The sequence below is a fragment of the Drosophila simulans genome, chromosome X (genome assembly GCF_016746395.2).
Source record: "Drosophila simulans strain w501 chromosome X, Prin_Dsim_3.1, whole genome shotgun sequence".
Classification (NCBI taxonomy): domain Eukaryota; kingdom Metazoa; phylum Arthropoda; class Insecta; order Diptera; family Drosophilidae; genus Drosophila; species Drosophila simulans.
Genome location: NC_052525.2, coordinates 21,532,897 through 21,552,357, shown reverse-complemented (window position 1 = coordinate 21,552,357; position 19,461 = coordinate 21,532,897). Strand labels below are relative to the sequence as shown.

Below are 19,461 nucleotides of genomic sequence, written 5' to 3'. Positions count from 1 at the left end.
AATTATAATTAAGAATGGGAAAAGAGAAGGTCTCTTATATAATAACCTGCTGAACTCTTGTTTCAGGGTCAAGATTGCTCGGTGGAAATAAACACACAACTTCCAATTCCTAATTAGACTAAAGCCAAGCCTACGATATTATATATTACAGTTTAATATATTTAAATACAGCATTTTTTTAAATAAATAGTATTTTGTTAATCTGGTATATAAAAATGATTTCCCATAAGGTATTTCTTATAGCTATGTGCGCGGTCACTCTGTTTTTGTGTGAAAATTCTGTCGAAAAGAATCTGTTAAAAGTTCTTTGAACACTAATTCCTTGCACCTCCTGAGACCGAATTCGTGCTGCTTCAGAAAACTGTGATTGGAATGGAAACTTAACCAAACTATAAGGTAGAACCGGGGCAGATTGCGCATCACAGGACCGCACAAACGAATTTTCGCGTCGCATTACATTTTAGTGTTGCCACCTTATACGGAGTGCCGGGCACAATTCCACTTGCTATCCAAACAGACGCGTTGCGGCCGCGATGTGCACGCCGTTGAATTGATTCCCTCGCCTTTTTGATTGAGCACAGTTCGAATACTACGATCGGTGTCCTCCAGACTTCAACGACGGCAAGCGGTCGGACAAACTAGTCGGAAAACGGGCGACCTGGCAATACTGCCAGGGCACAAAATGATGTGAATCTCGGAAAAGAGGAAAGCTACAGGAAAAGCAAGCCGGTAAAGTGCGCAAATGCGAGTGGCAAGCAAAGACCTTTGTTTCCCATTCCATGAAGTTTTTTTGAGTTGTCCGCTGCTGTGAGTGGTCATTATCAGCCATCATCATAATTGTCATTATCATCACCAACGGAGCTCGTCGTCATTAGGCCAGCCACCAGCTAAACGGCCTTGAGAAAATTCACAAGCACCTTGCCATCCAAGTCTTGAACTTCGTCTTGGTCTGGATATCCGTATCCAATCACACAGTTCAGGTGGGTTCTTGATCCAGACTCCGAATTCGAATCCGATTTCTAGATTCTCATGCTGATCCTTTTCCAAATCTACAGTTATGTCCTCGACCGCAGGAAAGCGCAAGGAGATCTACAAATATCTCGCGCCATGGCCATTGTACTCCATGAACTGGAGTGTAAGGCCGGACAAGCGATTCCGGCTCGCACTGGGCAGCTTCATCGAGGAGTACAACAACAAAGTACAGATCATCAGCCTGGACGAGGACACCAGCGAATTTAGTGCCAAGAGGTATACCGAATATTTGATTAGCTGATCCCTTCTACTTACTGTTTTCAATTTATATATTTCGTAATATTATACATGGTATATTTGATATAATCTTCGATATCGTACCTCTTTAAATAATAATATTAATTGATAATAAGTTTTTATATTATTGTAATCATTTTAAATATGAATAGTTATTTGTTAATTTCAATTCCCCTTCCTCACTAAATGATTTTTTCTCCAAATAGCACCTTTGACCATCCATATCCGACAACCAAGATCATGTGGATCCCGGACTCCAAGGGTGTCTATCCGGATCTGTTGGCCACCAGTGGCGACTACTTGCGGGTGTGGCGTGCCGGGGAACCGGACACGCGGCTCGAGTGCGTACTGAATAACAACAAGAACAGCGACTTTTGCGCTCCCCTCACTTCGTTTGATTGGAACGAGGTTGATCCCAATCTGGTGGGAACCTCGTCGATAGACACAACCTGCACTATCTGGGGACTGGAGACCGGACAGCCGCACGCTCGCGTCTATGTGGCAGGACACGTAAAAACGCAACTGATTGCCCACGACAAGGAAGTATACGACATTGCTTTTTCGCGGGCTGGCGGCGGTCGGGACATGTTTGCCTCGGTGGGAGCTGACGGGTCGGTGCGCATGTTTGATTTGCGGCACTTGGAGCACTCGACCATTATATATGAGGTAAGTAGAGCGCGCGAAAACACAAATGACTACACGGATGACTACATAACGGTAAATCCATCAGGATCCTGCTCACACGGCGCTGCTGCGCTTGGCCTGGAACAAACAGGACCCGAACTACTTAGCCACCGTTGCCATGGACTCGTGCGAAGTAATAATTTTAGATGTTCGTGTTCCTTGTACACCCGTTGCAAGACTGAGCAATCACAGAGCGTGCGTCAACGGTATTGCGTGGGCGCCGCATAGGTGAGTCTATAAGATTCCTTAAACATACAACAATTGCCACAACCATTTGTATTTTGCTTTGCAGTTCCTGTCACATCTGCACTGCCGGTGATGATCACCAAGCACTGATCTGGGATATACAACAAATGCCACGTGCAATCGAGGATCCAATTTTAGCCTATACAGCTGCCGAGGGCGAAGTCAATCAGATTCAGTGGGGCGCCACACAACCCGACTGGATAGCCATTTGCTATAACAAAGCGTGCGAGATCCTGCGGGTCTAAGAGTCATTTTTTGGTCTGGTCCTTGCTGAAGCACCTTGCTGCAATTGCTGAACAACGCACAGTCGACAAAGACACAAGTCAGAAAAACACACACCACCCACAAAGAAACATACATTTGCTGTTGGTAACTTGGAGGCGGAAAGCAGTGAGCTTAAGTTGGATTAGTTCTGTCAACACGCGTCCGCAGTTTGTTTAATTTTACTGTCTGTCGAGAGAGCGAAAACGTGAAAGGGAAAGAGGAAGAGAAAGGGCTTAAAAGAAAGAGATGAGTTTGAGGGAAAGAGAAAAGGACGGAGCACTTATTCTAGAATTCATAGCTGAGTTGATTTAACAAGTATGTAATTATATAAGGTATAACCAAAATATGTATTTATAATTGTAGTTTATTTCACACTTGACAAATCCCGACACTCACCCCGAATTAATTAGAGCCGCTTTCTTATTTATTTCGTTTTTATACGAACCCAAATGGAATGCAGAAGAAAAAGGAATCATATTTATTGTAAAACAATGTCCTACCTCGTTTTTTCAAACATGACTGTTGTTAATCGAGTTTTTGAGTCTGGTCAAAACAGCAACAACCACAGAAATACACAGAGACAACATGAGAGGTAAAAAAGTAGTCGGCAACAAAGCTTTTTCGAAATATTTTTACTTTGTTCGATTTTTGTAAGAGAACCACAAAACGGAAAAACGACAAAAACAAGAGATAAAGAAAAACAAAAGTAAAACCATGGACTTAAGCAATTGCAAAACGAATATAATATGAAATGAATTAAATAAATAAGCGAAATACTGACATATATTACAGATCAAAACCAAAACAAGAAACTGATGACGAACTGCACACAACACAGCTAGAATACAATACTATTTAAAGATACAAACTGAATAATAAAACAAATACCGAAATATATGAGCGAGAGAGAATACAAGATTGTTGCTATATCCATTTAACAAACGAGCGAAAATAAGCAAACAAACTATGATCATTTCATATAAGACATGACCCTCCATCAATAATCTGAAATCCCGACCACATCCCATCATCCCATACTTTCCACAGGACAAAGCGACTTTTTCAGATAAAATCGAATACATTTTTTTATGTATCTTGTAATTTATAGCAATTTCACAACTTATATATAAATATGTATACAGAAAGCGATAGCAGTACCGATAATCCGATCATGTATTGTAAATACACCATGAAAGGCACATTTTAAACGAAAACCAACTAAGGCCCTGAATTTGTATAGCCATTTAAGAGGCCTCTTCACGGGAATTTCTATCCTCATATCCGAATACTTTTTCGTTTGCTGCAGAAGCAAGAACCTGAATTCAAGTCCATTAAATTTTGAAATTGGATATATTGTATGCTCGAAGAAACTAGGCGAAGACATTTTCATTAATTTGGCAAACCACGGTTTCCGTAAGAAATAATCGAAAAAACCCGAAGTTAGAATATAATTTTTAATTTAATATTTATTTTCGTGTGCTCTGTTTTGCATTATCCGACTTACGTTTATTGGCCATGTGACTACATTTATATATGAAATGTATATGTACACAGACACACACTCAAGCGCATATATATAGCATATATGAGCATCCGATCTGGCTAAAGTGTTTATTAGAAAGCTTATGATTGATCGATTGGTGGATCACAAAAACCAAACAAAACAAAAGATCACTGAGGAGTTTGAGAAATCAAACCAAATCAGACAAATATTTAAATAAACCATTTTTAAATAATGAACACGTCTCAAATTAAATCGGGGAGATCTTCGGGTGCACAAATGTTGCTGATGTCCACGACTCCGCGAAACGCTTCCTCTGGATTCCCATCATTTTTTCCTGCATCAAAAGGGGCAGGGCTGCATGAAAAGGTAGCTAGGATTTGTGGTTTATGATATACATTTTTAGCGAACCGACCTTTTAGTCGTGCTTTTCTTGGCTATCAGCAGCTCGTTAACTTTTAGCTTCTTAAGCTTGACCATAAGGTGACCTGTAATCTGGGAACGCTGCACCGTGGACTCATCCGGCTTGACCTCATCGTTGTACGCGATCTGAAAGATCTTCTTTTTGACGGTGACTCTAGTGTACGTGGTCTGCACATCGATGTCAATTAGAGAGGTATCCAGGTGTCTGGGCAGAAGAATATATGCAATATTCATTAAGAATTTTGAAGTGTATGCATATGATAGGGGCGTAGAAACGATCAAACAATACCAATATCGATATATGTTGGCGTACATGCAATATTGCAACATAATTTTTAAGATATGTATAAGTTTGGTTAAGAAATCTTAGCCTAGCTTACCTGTACACCTCTAGTTGGAGCAAGTAATGGTCGGCCTCGTCCTGGAAGTTAAAGGGCAGCTTGGCCTGGTTCAGATTGTAGGGTCTGCCACAAGGAGCGAAGAGGTTGCGCTGCGGCTTCGGAGGGTCCAGTGGGGACTTGGTTTCATGCCGCTCCCGGCCCAATCGGTGTTGCCGAGCGATCTCTGTGCGAATCTCCGGGCAGTGCTCGCTCTTCGCCTGCCAAAAGGCCTTTATGCGCTCTTCTTCGTCCTCTATGCCGGCACAATGTTCAGCCAGAGCGGACTGTTGCTTCGCCACCCGGATACGCTGCTCATCACGTTCGATGTTCTGATCTGCTTGCTTCTGAACAATGATGGACCGGTTCTTGGACAGTTCCCGAAACGCTCGCAGACGTTCCGAGGGCATGATCTCCACGCAATCCAAACTGTTCAGCTGTGGCAAGGTGGCCACCACGTAGTCCCGGTAGTGCGGATAATCCACGCAAGGATTACCAATGAGTATCAACTCGCGGAGATTGTGGTTGCCACATAGCGACTCCACACTGGTTAGCTCTCTTATAAAGTTTAAAGTAAGATCAAGTTTACTAAGCGACTCACAGCCCTCCAGATTCTCCACCCGTTCTATGTTGTTGATGGCCACATTGAGGTACTCCAAGCGCTTCAGCTTGTGCAAATTCTCCAGGCGTGCAATCAGGTTGGATTGGAGGAGTAGGATCTTGAGGTCGCGACACCAGTTCTGGATGTGTTCAATTACCTCGATGTCCTCCTGGTGCAAGGAGATCTCTTCCAGTGTGCTGATTAGACGTTCATTGTGCTCTGACTTCTTGCGGACCAGCTTTTCGGTGACTGCGGATTAGTCAGTTTAAATCACGTAAACATTTATTTTCTACAATTTAAATTACTCACTAAGCACCATATTGCCAAATGTGTTCTGTAATGAAAATTAATAAACTTCCACAAGGCGAAAAAGGCCAGGCCAGCTCCGTTGCTAGGCAATTTTACATTCCACATCCCTCGTTATTATTATTCAGGTTTGGTGTTTTTTGTTTTAATTTTCAACATCTATATAAGCAAGAAAATGCAGATATCAGATACCCGTTACTCAGCGAGTGTGAATGCGAACGTAAAATTTCATAATTTCCAGATAATAAAAAAATAATAAAGCGAAAAAATATAACAAAAATCTACATATTACATACTTTTTAACGAGTCTAGTATATCGTTGCAACGGGCATAGTAACCAATCGCACCCAATAATATGTAGTTCGTCTTTAATCCCAGATAATAACTACAAATATTTAATAGCGCCCCCGCTGTGCTGCCCGCTCTAAATGAATTCCTCCCCTGGACAAACGAGAGAAATCTAATCAGCTGAATTACAATTAAGTACTTGAACTAGCGAATTGACTGCGACGCATTTACTGCGGCAAGCTCTTTAGTCTTTTGGCAGCGGGCAGGCGGAAGGTTCAGAAAAACCAAATCCAAATCAAATCGGCGGACAGACAGATATAGACCGGCGATGAGTACTGATAAGAACGATGATATCTTGCGGCCACTTAGCGATAGCGAAGTGGACGAAATGCTCGATCTATACAAAGTTAAGTTCGGGGTTAAGAACTTCCACTACCTATTGCTCTACAACCAGCGAAAGTGGGACCGCCAGCTGAGTGAGGCTCAGATACCGCGCGATGATCTGAACCACATATCTCTGAGGAAGCAGTTCTACACCCATCGAAGGGGAAACTTCCGGAAGTGGGGCACCTATGTGAGCCTTCATCGGGACATCGTGCAGAGCGTCTCCTTTTTCAGCTGGCAGCCAGATGGAGGTGCGGAGCTGTGGGAATGCCTGGAGCAAACGCAGCTCATCGAGTGGACACAGGGAGCCCTGCTGACCAACGTTGATCTGGGATTTTGTGATCGGGTCAAAGAGTTGGCCGTCCGCCGCGGAGTCACCTCCATTCAACCTCGCCAGTGCTCCGGGATGGTTTTGTCGCACGAGGATGCCTTATGTGCAGAAGTTCCAGAGCTGCTCTCCGAGTTCGACATCCGGCGATTGAGGGACGAGGATGTAGCCATGGTGCACGATTCCTGGCCTAACAAGGGTGAAGGCTCACTCACTTATCTCCGGGCGCTCGTCCGATTCAACAAATCCTTGGGCATCTGTCGAAGCGACACTGGGGAACTGATTGCCTGGATCTTCCAGAACGACTTTTCCGGACTGGGGTGCGTATATCTGAAATATAACATGCACGCGATATCAGAAATGCTTTCAACTTAAGTATGGGACTTGTGTTTAAATAAAAATGCTGAACCAATGTGAAATTGTTCCGTACATATACCCACCCGATCTGGCTTGTTCAAACATATATGGTCTCACTAATAATGTTCTTTTATATTCATGCTATGCTGATCCGATTGCTAGCACAAATGTAACTTAATTAAAAAAGTATATCATATGGTTTTTAAGAATTTAATTCATAATCACTGTGAACGGCGGTCGGCATCGTAACTTAGTAACCGTTGACCAATAGTATAAAAATAGTTCCCTATTAATATATTCCAAATGATAAGCATTTCTGTGCAGAGCTAGGCCAAGATAAACTTTTCTCAAAACTTTTTTTCTCAAAAATTTGTTTTTATGCGTCTATCAGCATGCTGCAAGTGCTGCCCAAGGCGGAGCGTAGAGGACTAGGTGGCCTCCTGGCCGCTGCGATGACCCGAAGAATTGCTCGGGGCGAGGTGATCACCCTAACGGCCTGGATTGTCGCTACTAACTGGCGGTCGGAGGCGCTGCTCAAGCGGATCGGGTACCGGAAGGAGCTGGTCAATGAGTGGATTAAGTTGGTACCGAATTTTTCATAGACGCACCAGTCGGTAAAGAACTGGTGATTGTGCTGGATTCCGTTGGATAGTTTGACAACTGACCTCACCTATGGTCAAGAAGAAGACAAGCCGATTTGCATTTGCTTTGCCTATGTACATGGTCAACAATTTTATTTTGGCATTTAACATGCGCACACGCTTTCTGAATACACTTTACGGCTTAATCAAATTCAAAAACAAATTCGAAACTAGCGGGCGGGAGGGGATATGGAAATCGGGGTCTCGAACTACTTATTTACACACTCGGCTCGCATCCAAAACAATATCAAAAATACATTTCATTTACAGCATTGCTTTGCATTCTAGGTATATATACATATATTACGCACTTTTGACTCAATCGGCCCAACTGCCAAATTTTACATTTTCCAGTTAATTACCTAAAGTATGACATGCACATATGTGTAGCTCATACATACGCATTTTATACACCTTGCGTAAGAGTGTGTCGTTTTCTCTCAACGAGATTTAAATTGAAATTCTGCGGAACATTAAGAGCGATAATATCTTAGAATTAAGACACTCCTTTAGTTTTTCTACTTTAACTACTATTCATTAGCCGTATTGATTAAGCACCTTTTACGTCTTATTTTCATTTTTCTATTCAATCATATAAAAAAAGCAAGCTTAAATGTTTCAAAAGTCGGTTGTGACCTTGTTTTGTGGTATATAAAGTTACTTGTTTGGAAACAACAAATTTTTTTTTATTCGATTGAAAATGAAAATGTTACTTCTTCATTTAAATTATTAAATTTAGAGTTGCGCCTCTTTAGTCAAATGTATTCAATATATACACTATACACACATATATATATATATAATTTAAAAAAAAAAAATATATATATATATATATATATAAGAGAGGGGAGAGTCGGGATTTGGTTGGTGGTCGTCACAGGTTAATACTATTTAGCTAACCCGCTTTTGGGATACATTCACTAACTACAAACTAAACAAATAGTAGCCGCGTTGCCGTCCCGCTTGGCATTCCGCTGCCGTTCGCAAGCAGACTGTTTCCGGGCGTCCTGTGCAAGCCATTGGATAGCTTCCCGTTGACCGATCCCCGGTAGTACGGATCTGTCGGTTGCTCCAGCGGCGAGTACTTGACATGGCTAGTCTGCGACAGCGGCAGTGTCGGATGCTCGCGACCCCGCGTGATCTGTTTGGCGCGATTGTAGCAGAGCACACCCAAAATGGCAAGCGTCATGCCTACGCAATTGACCCACGTCACTGGGTTGCCCAGGATTAGGAGCGATACTGCAATCACAAATATCCGCTTCGATGCGCTGGCCACCGCATAGGTGAGCGGAGTCACCAGAGACAAGACGCTAAAGGCGATGATGTTCTGCAGCCAGTTTAGGACACCGTCGGCGAAAAGCAGGGCAATAACTCGATAGTCTAGGTTTTTCTGTAAAAGCGCAAATTAGGGTTAGTTAAATTCCTGTCCATAACTTTGGTTTTCGTCATTAGTTTTTTTCAAATACACTTTTAAGCTAGTATTGGTCGTGTGTATTTACCTAATTTGCTTGGAAAGAACTTGTGAGGCAGAAGCTAAATTTTTTTCTTAAATTATATTAACAATGACATCCAATACAAATGCAAGCGGAATGCCATTTGGCATAATAAGGAACACATAAAGAAGTAGACGATAAAAAGTTAGGACGATTGTTTTTTTTTTTTTCAAAGTACCTGATACTGAGTTGGTTGACACTCGTGCAAATTTATGAGATAAATAAATGGTAAAAATAGGTGGATGTCAAAAAAATGGTTTAGTGCCGACACTAGTGTCGTCAAGGTAGAGAAAACTTCAGAAACAATTGTCTTGGCCTGAGGACTAGCACTGCATTCAATTATAAACAAGCGTTTTAAACAACGCACTTGTCGAAAAAAAAGGAAACAACTGGATGATAATTGGAAATCCGTAATTTGCTAAAATGTTAATACTGAGAGATGACGCTATCCCCTTCTCCACCCCACTGCTGTAACCTTAACTAGCGCCCTATCAAAAATAGTATTCAGAAGATAAGATGTCGCTCATTTGTACAGAACAAGGTACCCTACTCACAATGGCCGTGTGGCGGAATACTGCAAAGCTGTCCATGTAAAGCCATAGGGGGAGGAAGATGAACAGCGACAGCTTGCCAAGCAAATGCAGCAGCCGTAAATGGTGGATGTTGGTGTCCTTCAGCACCTGTCGACGATAGAGGTAATTAACAAATTGAATGGAATCAATAACAGACTCTGCGGGGGCATTACCTTTTTTGAGAAAATGTTTTGCATGGAGAAGCCCATTGTGGAGATGAGGGCGCTGATAAGGCCCATCATATCAAAGGAGATCTCCGTGACTGTGGCTATGCCCACGCCGGTGATAATGGGCAGCAGGCTCAGGTACACGAGCGTCGGCTGTTTCTCGCCAAAAAACATGCGTGTCAGGACGACGGTGAATAGTGGCATTGTGGCTTTGACTGTTAAGAATAATAAGAACCTACTTTAAATTTAAATTCATTGATCAATGATTTGGCGGTAATCATATGTATACTTTAACAAAATTTTACATAAGCATTACTTTTTATAATTTTTTTAATTTAATACATACTGGATGAAGCATTGTCACCACAACTTTTTATATCACCTTAAAGCGTTTACATTTATCATTAAAATGCTTAAACAGCTTGGAAATGTGTAACTACCTTGAATATAACTTTTTGAATAGCTCTTCAAGATAATTGGTATTGTAATAAGGAACACAAATATAATGTCAATATCTAATGCTAATATCTAACATATCAGCGACACAATCGTTATCACATCTTGCCGCTTGGAAATTTCCTCCCAAGCACATCACACAGATTCTGCTGACGTGTTGGGGAACCACTAGATCGGCGGGCACTCGACTCACCCGTGTGCGCGTAGGAAACTGGGACCTTCCACAGAGAGATGTGCGAGGTGACGGAGGCCAGGAGCTTGCCCAGCGCTAGCGGCACAATAAGGCGGTAGTAGTAGGGACGAGGTATGTCCTGGTACTTCCGGATCCGCCACAGATTGAAGAAGGGCCCGCTGTACAGCGTAATGCTGCACAGTTGCACCAAAGTCACGGTCATCGGGAAAGGGAACTCGTTCAGGACCATCTTGCCGATCACGTTGTTGCTGGAGGAGATCACGTACCAGAAGAGGCACATCAGCAGCACGACGGCTATGTGCCGCGACCCAGTCCGCTTGCCCAGCATTTTTCGTCTGGGATTGGCCCGTGCTCTCGTGGCTTAGGTGCGGTGCCGATAATACAGCGAATCGTTGGCGACGGGCGAGGGGCAAGTGGCAAGGCCTGGTCCTGGAGTTTCTGATAGTGCAGACAATCCGACACGCGGAACTTATTGCATTGGGCCTGTTGTTCTTTTAAAATTTAAATCGTCTATTAAAACATCGTCTGTTTTTTGTTTTTTGTCAGTGTTACCAGACTGTCAAATGCCCTTTTACACCAAACGCTCTCGATAAGCCGCAAGTTTTTAATCCAAAATCCAACAGTTCCGTCAAAATTAAAAAAAAGAATACCACTTGGCCCATTTTACATATATATGCAATTATATATGTATATATAAGTTTTATCCAAATAAATTTATGTAGACGGTTGTTAGTGTTCATTTCAGTAACTTCTTCTTAGATTTCAATAAAAAATTTACTTTATTTAATTCAATATATGATTTAATTAAATAAATGAATAAACTATAAATTCCCAATTATCTTTCGAAGACGTTTTTGATATCATTATTGAAATATTTCAACAAAGGCGTTTACTTTCTCGGCTATACAAGTCCCATCGTTAATCAAATTTTGTCCTTCGTTCTCTCTGGGTTTTGATGAAAGGTGGTTTTGTATAAACAAATTTGATGCTTAAAATCGAAGCAAAAAGCAATGATATTTTCTTCTTGAAATTTTTAAATTGCAGTCAGCCGTTGGTCATTGCCTCAGTTTTCGACCTGATAGCGTTGCGTAACTGTGTGGATAAGCCCAGCTGATTCGTCCGATAATGATAAGTCAATTGCCAATTTAAGACCAAATGTGTTTCCTCCCGTATATCTAAGAAATAAATCGTAAATTAAAATCGATTCTGAGAATCTGATTGTGTTTTCAGATGGCGATGAATGATAGGAATGTAATCGATAGGCGTTAGGTTATACGATTTTATATTGTAAGAAATAAGCAGTGTGGAATTAGAAGTGTGAAGTTTTATATATTGCTATAAGTAGATTTAATTTGACATTTATTATTGAAGTTTCATTTTCAACTGAAACATGTCCAAATGAATTATAGATATCATTAATATCAAGCGGTGACAAATTAGCGTCAATAACTTAGCATCGAATATGGAGCGGTGGAGTTTGGAACATGAGGGTTGTTAGGAATTTCATATTATCTAGCTACCTATTACTAAAACATCTAACGGTCTAAGTAGCTTTTGAATAACTTCGAAAACTAAAGCAGCATTTGAAAAGCGTTCGAAAAATTTGAACTATATTGTGGATTTCTTCCCTTTTTTTTTCCAGGTTGTACCAATTTGTACAGTAACTTCGATGAAAGGCCTAAGATGATAAAACCATCGGTTAAAACAAAATCGTTCTAAAGTGGTTGGAGTTATTCAAATACAAGAAATGTCGTTTAATTGAAACCTCTTGTTCGGATTCATAACCACATATTGACATATGACCAATCTAAAAATCGTGTATTTACAACTTATATATTCAGCCAATTTGTACAGTAACTTCAGTGAAAAGCCTAAGATGATAAATCCATCGGTTAAAACAAAATCGTTTTAAAGTGGTTGGAGGTTTGCAAATACAAGAAATGTCGTTAAATTGAAACTTCTTGTTCGGATTCATAACCACATATTGACATTTGACCAATGTAAAAATCGTGTATTTACAACTTATATATTCAGCCAATTTGTACAGTAACTTCAGTGAAAAGCCTAAGATGATAAATCCATCGGTTAAAACAAAATCGTTTTAAAGTGGTTGGAGGTTTGCAAATACAAGAAATGTCGTTAAATTGAAACTTCTTGTTCGGATTCATAACCACATATTGACATTTGACCAATGTAAACTTCGGTGTAAAGCCTATGATGATAAAACCATCGGTTAAAAAAAAATCGTTTTAAAGTGGTTGGTTGTAATCAAATACAAGAAATGTCGTTAAATTGAAACTCCTTGTTCGGATTCATAACCACATATTGACATTTGACCAATGTAAAAATCGTGTATTTACAACTTATATATTCAGCCAATTTGTACAGTAACTTCAGTGAAAAGCCTAAGATGATAAAAACATCGGTTAAAACATAATTGTTTTAAAGTGGTTGGAGTTATTCCAATACAAGAAATGTCGTTATATTCAAACTCCTTGTCCGGATTCATAACCACATATTGACATTTGACCAATGTAAGAATCATGTATTTACAACTTATATATTCAGCCAATTTGTACAGTAACTTCAGTGAAAAGCCTAAGATGATAAATCCATCGGTTAAAACAAAATCGTTTTAAAGTGGTTGGAGGTTTGCAAATACAAGAAATGTCGTTAAATTGAAACTTCTTGTCCGGATTCATAACCACATATTGACATTTGACCAATCTAAAAATCGTGTATTTACAACTTATATATTCAGCCAATTTGTACAGTAACTTCTGTCGCGGAACGGATAAGTTGCCTATCGATAAGTAGTTCAGTTATTTGTCAACGGTTAAGGGCACTCGGTCACATTAAATACTAAATGTATGCATTTTTATAGTTATTGTAATTGGTCACATCGATTTACTTAAAATTAAGGTACTTTGCGCGCCAGATCAGTTCGTTTGACGATACCAATAGTGAGGGAAGAGAAACTGCGGTACGTAAGATTCAGAATAGATATAAGTTGAAATGTGTAATGCCTTTAAAACTGTATAATTTCCCTATAGAATAAAACTATCTTCATTTGTGTAAGCCAATGAGCGTTTAAGGCATTTCCTGGGTATTGTCGGCGGCTCGACAACTTTGGTGAAAAGCCTAAGATGATAAAGCCATCGGTTAAAACAAAATCGTTTTACAGTGGTTGGAGTTATTCAAATACAAGAAATGTCGTTATATTCAAACTCCTTGTTCGGATTCATAACCACATATTGACATTTGACCAATGTAAAAATCGTGTATTTACAACTTATATATTCAGCCAATTTGTACAGTAACTTCAGTGAAAAGCCTAAGATGATAAATCCATCGGTTAAAACAAAATCGTTTTAAAGTGGTTGGAGGTTTGCAAATACAAGAAATGTCGTTAAATTGAAACTCCTTGTTCGGATTCATAACCACATATTGACATTTGACCAATGTAAAAATCGTGTATTTACAACTTATATATTCAGCCAATTTGTACAGTAACTTCAGTGAAAAGCCTAAGATGATAAAAACATCGGTTAAAACATAATCGTTTTAAAGTGGTTGGAGTTATTCAAATACAAGAAATGTCGTTAAATTGAAACTCCTTGTTCGGATTCATAACCACATATTGACATTTGACCAATGTAAAAATCGTGTATTTACAGTTTATATATTCAGTCATTTTGTACAGTAACTTCGGTGAAAAGCCTAAGATGATAAAACTATCGGTTAAAACAAAATCGTTTTACAGTGGTTGGAGTTATTCAAATACAATAAATGTCGTTAAATTGAAACTCCTTGTTCGGATTCATAACCACATATTGACATTTGACCATTGTAAAAATCGTGTATTTACAACTTATATATTCATCCAATTTGTACAGTAATTTCGGTGAAAAGCCTAAGATGATAAAACTATCGGTTAAAACAAAATCGTTTTACAGTGGTTGGAGTTATTCAAATACAAGAAATGTCGTTAAATTGAAACTCCTTGTTCGGATTCATAACCACATATTGACGATTGACCAATGTAAAAATCGTGTATTTACAACTTATATATTCAGCAATTTGTACAGTAACTTCGGTGAAAAGCGTAAGATGATAAAACCATCGGTTAAAACAAAATCGTTTAACAGTGGTTGGGGGTAATAAACTGCAAGAAATGTCGTTAAAGTGAAACTCCTTGTTCAGATTCATAACCACATATTGACATTTGACCAATGTAAAAATCGTGTATTTACAACTTATATATTCAGCCAATTTGTACAGTAACTTCGATTAAAAGCCTAAGATGATAAAACCATCGGTTAAAACAAAATTGTTTTACAGTGGTTGGGGTTAATCAAATACAAGAAATGTCGTTATATTCAAACTCCTTGTTCGGATTCATAACCACATATTGACATTTGACCCATGTAAAAATCGTGTATTTACAACTTATATATTCATCCAATTTGTACAGTAATTTCGGTGAAAAGCCTAAGATGATAAAACCATCGGTTAAAACGAAATCGTTTTAAAGTGGTTGGAGTTATTCAAATACAAGAAATGTCGTTAAATTGAAACTCCTTGTTCGGATTCATAACCACATATTGACATTTGACCAATGTAAAAATCGTGTATTTACAACTTATATATTCATCCAATTTGTACAGTAATTTCGGTGAAAAGCCTAAGATGATAAAACTATCGGTTAAAACAAAATCGTTTTACAGTGGTTGGAGTTATTCAAATACAATAAATGTCGTTAAATTGAAACTCCTTGTTCGGATTCATAACCACATATTGACATTTGACCAATGTATAAATCGTGTATTTACAACTTATATATTCAGCCAATTTGTACAGTAACTTCGGTGAAAAGCCTGAGATGATAAAAACATCGGTTAAAACATAATCGTTTTAAAGTGGTTGGAGTTATTCAAATACAAGAAATGTCGTTAAATTGAAACTCCTTGTTCGGATTCATAACCACATATTGACATTTGACCCATGTAAAAATCGTGTATTTACAACTTATATATTCATCCAATTTGTACAGTAATTTCGGTGAAAAGCCTAAGATGATAAAACTATCGGTTAAAACAAAATCGTTTTACAGTGGTTGGAGTTATTCAAATACAATAAATGTCGTTAAATTGAAACTCCTTGTTCGGATTCATAACCACATATTGACATTTGACCAATGTAAAAATCGTGTATTTACAACTTATATATTCAGCCAATTTGTACAGTAACTTCAGTGAAAAGCCTAAGATGATAAATCCATCGGTTAAAACAAAATCGTTTTAAAGTGGTTGGAGGTTTTCAAATACAAGAAATGTCGTTAAATTGAAACTTCTTGTTCGGATTCATAACCACATATTGACATTTGACTATTGTAAAAATCGTGTATTTACAACTTATATATTCAGCCAATTTGTACAGTAACTTCGGTGAAAAGAGTAAGATGATAAAACCATCGGTTAAAACAAAATCGTTTTACAGTGGTTGGGGGTAATCAACTGCAAGAAAAGTTTCGTTAAAGTGAAACTCCTTGTTCAGATTCATAACCACATATTGACATTTGACCAATGTAAAAATCGTGTATTTACAACTTATATATTCAGCCAATTTGTACAGTAACTTCAGTGAAAAGCCTAAGATGATAAATCCATCGGTTAAAACAAAATCGTTTTAAAGTGGTTGGAGGTTTTCAAATACAAGAAATGTCGTTAAATTGAAACTTCTTGTTCGGATTCATAACCACATATTGACATTTGACTATTGTAAAAATCGTGTATTTACAACCTATATATTCAGGCAATTTGTACAGTAACTTCGGTGAAAAGAGTAAGATGATAAAACCATCGGTTAAAACAAAATCGTTTTACAGTGGTTGGGGGTAATCAACTGCAAGAAATGTCGTTAAAGTGAAACTCCTAGTTCAGATTCATAACCACATATTGACATTTGACCAATGTAAAAATCGTGTATTTACAACTTATATATTCAGCCAATTTGTACAGTAACTTCGATTAAAAGCCTAAGATGATAAAACCATCGGTTAAAACAAAATCGTTTTACAGTGGTTGGGGTTAATCAAATACAAGAAATGTCGTTATATTCAAACTCCTTGTTCGGATTCATAACCACATATTGACATTTGACCAATGTAAAAATCGTGTATTTACAACTTATATATTCATCCAATTTGTACAGTAATTTCGGTGAAAAGCCTAAGATGATAAAACTATCGGTTAAAACAAAATCGTTTTACAGTGGTTGGAGTTATTCAAATACAATAAATGTCGTTAAATTGAAACTCCTTGTTCGGATTCATAACCACATATTGACATTTGACCAATGTATAAATCGTGTATTTACAACTTATATATTCAGCCAATTTGTACAGTAACTTCGGTGAAAAGCCTGAGATGATAAAAACATCGGTTAAAACATAATCGTTTTAAAGTGGTTGGAGTTATTCAAATACAAGAAATGTCGTTAAATTGAAACTCCTTGTTCGGATTCATAACCACATATTGACATTTGACCAATGTAAAAATCGTGTATTTACAGTTTATATATTCAGTCAATTTGTACAGTAACTTCGGTAAAGAGCCTAAGATTATAAAACCATCGGTTAAAACAAAATCGTTTTACAGTGGTTGGGGTTTATCAAATACAAGAAATGTCTTTATATTCAAACTCCTTGTTCGGATTCATAACCACATATTGACATTTGACAAATGTAAAAATCGTGTATTTACAACTTATATATTCAGTCAATTTGCACAGTAACTTCGGTGAAAAGCCTAAGATAATAAAACCATCGGTTAAAACGAAATCGTTCTAAAGTGGTTGGAGTTATTCAAATACAAGAAATGTCGTTTAATTGAAACTTTTTGTTCGGATTCATAACCACATATTGACATTTGACCAATGTATAAATCGTGTATTTACAACTTATATATTCAGCCAATTTGTACAGTAACTTCGGTGAAAAGCCTGAGATGATAAAACTATCGGTTAAAACAAAATCGTTTTACAGTGGTTGGAGTTATTCAAATACAATAAATGTCGTTAAATTGAAACTCCTTGTTCGGATTCATAACCACATATTGACATTTGACCCATGTAAAAATCGTGTATTTACAACTTATATATTCATCCAATTTGTACAGTAATTTCGGTGAAAAGCCTAAGATGATAAAACTATCGGTTAAAACAAAATCGTTTTACAGTGGTTGGAGTTATTCAAATACAATAAATGTCGTTAAATTGAAACTCCTTGTTCGGATTCATAACCACATATTGACATTTGACCAATGTAAAAATCGTGTACTTACAACTTATATATTCAGCCAATTTGTACAGTAACTTCAGTAAAAAGCCTAAGATGATAAATCCATCGGTTAAAACAAAATCGTTTTAAAGTGGTTGGAGGTTTTCAAATACAAGAAATGTCGTTAAATTGAAACTTCTTGTTCGGATTCATAACCACATATTGACATTTGACTATTGTAAAAATCGTGTATTTACAACTTATATATTCAGCCAATTTGTACAGTAACTTCAGTGAAAAGCGTAAGATGATAAAACCATCGGTTAAAACAAAATCGTTTTACAGTGGTTGGGGTTTATCAAATACAAGAAATGTCGTTAAATTGAAAGTCCTTGTTCGGATTCATAACCACATATTGACATTTGACCAATGTAAAAATCGTGTATTTACAACTTATATATTCAGCCAATTTGTACAGTAACTTCGGTGAAAAGCCTAAGATGATAAAACCACCGGTTAAAACGAAATCGTTCTAAAGTGGTTGGAGTTATTCAAATACAAGATATGTCGTTTAATTGAAACCTCTTGTTCGGATTCATAACCACATATTGACATTTGACCAATGTAAGAATCGTGTATTTACAACTTATATATTCAGCCAATTTGTACAGTAACTTCGGTAAAAAGCGTAAGATGATAAAACCATCGGTTAAAACAAAATCGTTTCACAGTGGTTGGGGTTTATCAAATACAAGAAATGTCGTTAAAGTGAAACTCCTTCTTCAGATTCATAACCACATATTGACATTTGACCAATGTAAAAATCGTGTACTTACAACTTATATATTCATCCAATTTGTACAGTAACTTCAGTAAAAAGCCTAAGATGATAAATCCATCGGTTAAAACAAAATCGTTTTAAAGTGGTTGGAGGTTTTCAAATACAAGAAATGTCGTTATATTCAAACTCCTTGTTCGGATTCATAACCACATATTAACATTTGACCAATGTAAAAATCGTGTATTTACAACTTATATATTCAGCCAATTTGCACAGTAATTTCGGTGAAAAGCCTAAGATGATAAAACTATCGGTTAAAACAAAATCGTTTTACAGTGGTTGGAGTTATTCAAATACAATAAATGTCGTTAAATTGAAACTCCTTGTTCGGATTCAAAACCACATATTGACATTTGACCAATGTAGAAATCGTGTATTTACAACTTATATATTCAGCCAATTTGTACAGTAACTTCGGTGAAAAGCCTAAGATGATAAAACCATCGGTTAAAACAAAATCGTTTTACAGTGGTTGGGGTTAATCAAATACAAGAAATGTCGTTAAAGTGAAACTCCTTCTTCAGATTCATAACCACATATTGACATTTGGCCAATGAAAAAATCATGTATTTACAACTTATATATTCAGCCAATTTGTACAGTAATTTCGGTGAAAAGCCTAAGATGATAAAACTATCGGTTAAAACAAAATCGTTTTACAGTGGTTGGAGTTATTCAAATACAATAAATGTCTTTAAATTGAAACTTCTTGTTCGGATTCATAACCACATATTGACATTTGACCAATGTACAAATCGTGTATTTACAACTTATATATTCAGTCAATTTGC

General features: G+C 37.7%; 4 protein-coding genes across 6 annotated transcripts; 2 read left to right on the top strand and 2 right to left on the bottom strand.

Moving 5' to 3' along the window:
• The first annotated feature begins 217 nt into the window (after positions 1-217).
• LOC6740282 (DDB1- and CUL4-associated factor 7) lies at positions 218-4,203 on the top strand. 2 transcript variants are annotated; one of them, XM_016180758.3, is made up of 6 exons: positions 218-396; positions 465-980; positions 1,056-1,248; positions 1,476-1,935; positions 2,000-2,181; positions 2,246-4,203. In XM_016180758.3, exons 3-6 carry the CDS (start codon positions 1,058-1,060, stop codon positions 2,442-2,444), a joined length of 1,032 nt encoding a protein of 343 aa, XP_016040306.1. In that variant the 5' UTR covers positions 218-396; positions 465-980; positions 1,056-1,057; the 3' UTR covers positions 2,445-4,203. The 2 variants fall into 2 exon arrangements, with proteins under 2 accessions (XP_016040306.1, XP_016040305.1); XM_016180757.3 differs by having other exon boundaries at positions 218-980.
• LOC6733227 (protein tilB) lies at positions 2,792-6,013 on the bottom strand. The gene is made up of 4 exons (XM_039296679.2): positions 5,675-6,013; positions 4,768-5,614; positions 4,380-4,592; positions 2,792-4,321 (listed from the first exon to the last, which is right to left on the bottom strand). Exons 1-4 carry the CDS (start codon positions 5,682-5,684, stop codon positions 4,210-4,212), a joined length of 1,182 nt encoding a protein of 393 aa, XP_039152613.1. The 5' UTR covers positions 5,685-6,013; the 3' UTR covers positions 2,792-4,209.
• A 135-nt stretch (positions 6,014-6,148) lies between these two features.
• On the top strand, positions 6,149-8,423 carry LOC6740284. Its single transcript, XM_016180759.3, has 2 exons — positions 6,149-6,991; positions 7,420-8,423. Exons 1-2 carry the CDS (start codon positions 6,288-6,290, stop codon positions 7,628-7,630), a joined length of 915 nt encoding a protein of 304 aa, XP_016040303.1. The 5' UTR covers positions 6,149-6,287; the 3' UTR covers positions 7,631-8,423.
• LOC6726619 (solute carrier family 35 member E1 homolog) lies at positions 7,725-11,230 on the bottom strand. Of its 2 annotated transcripts, XM_016174264.3 has the most exons (5): positions 11,103-11,230; positions 10,551-11,041; positions 9,908-10,116; positions 9,717-9,842; positions 7,725-9,059 (listed from the first exon to the last, which is right to left on the bottom strand). In XM_016174264.3, the coding sequence occupies exons 2-5, from the start codon at positions 10,876-10,878 to the stop codon at positions 8,601-8,603; spliced, it is 1,122 nt and encodes a 373-aa protein (XP_016040302.1). In that variant the 5' UTR covers positions 10,879-11,041; positions 11,103-11,230; the 3' UTR covers positions 7,725-8,600. The 2 variants fall into 2 exon arrangements, with proteins under 2 accessions (XP_016040302.1, XP_016040301.1); XM_016174263.3 differs by having other exon boundaries at positions 10,551-11,133.
• Positions 11,231-19,461: the final 8,231 nt, after the last annotated feature.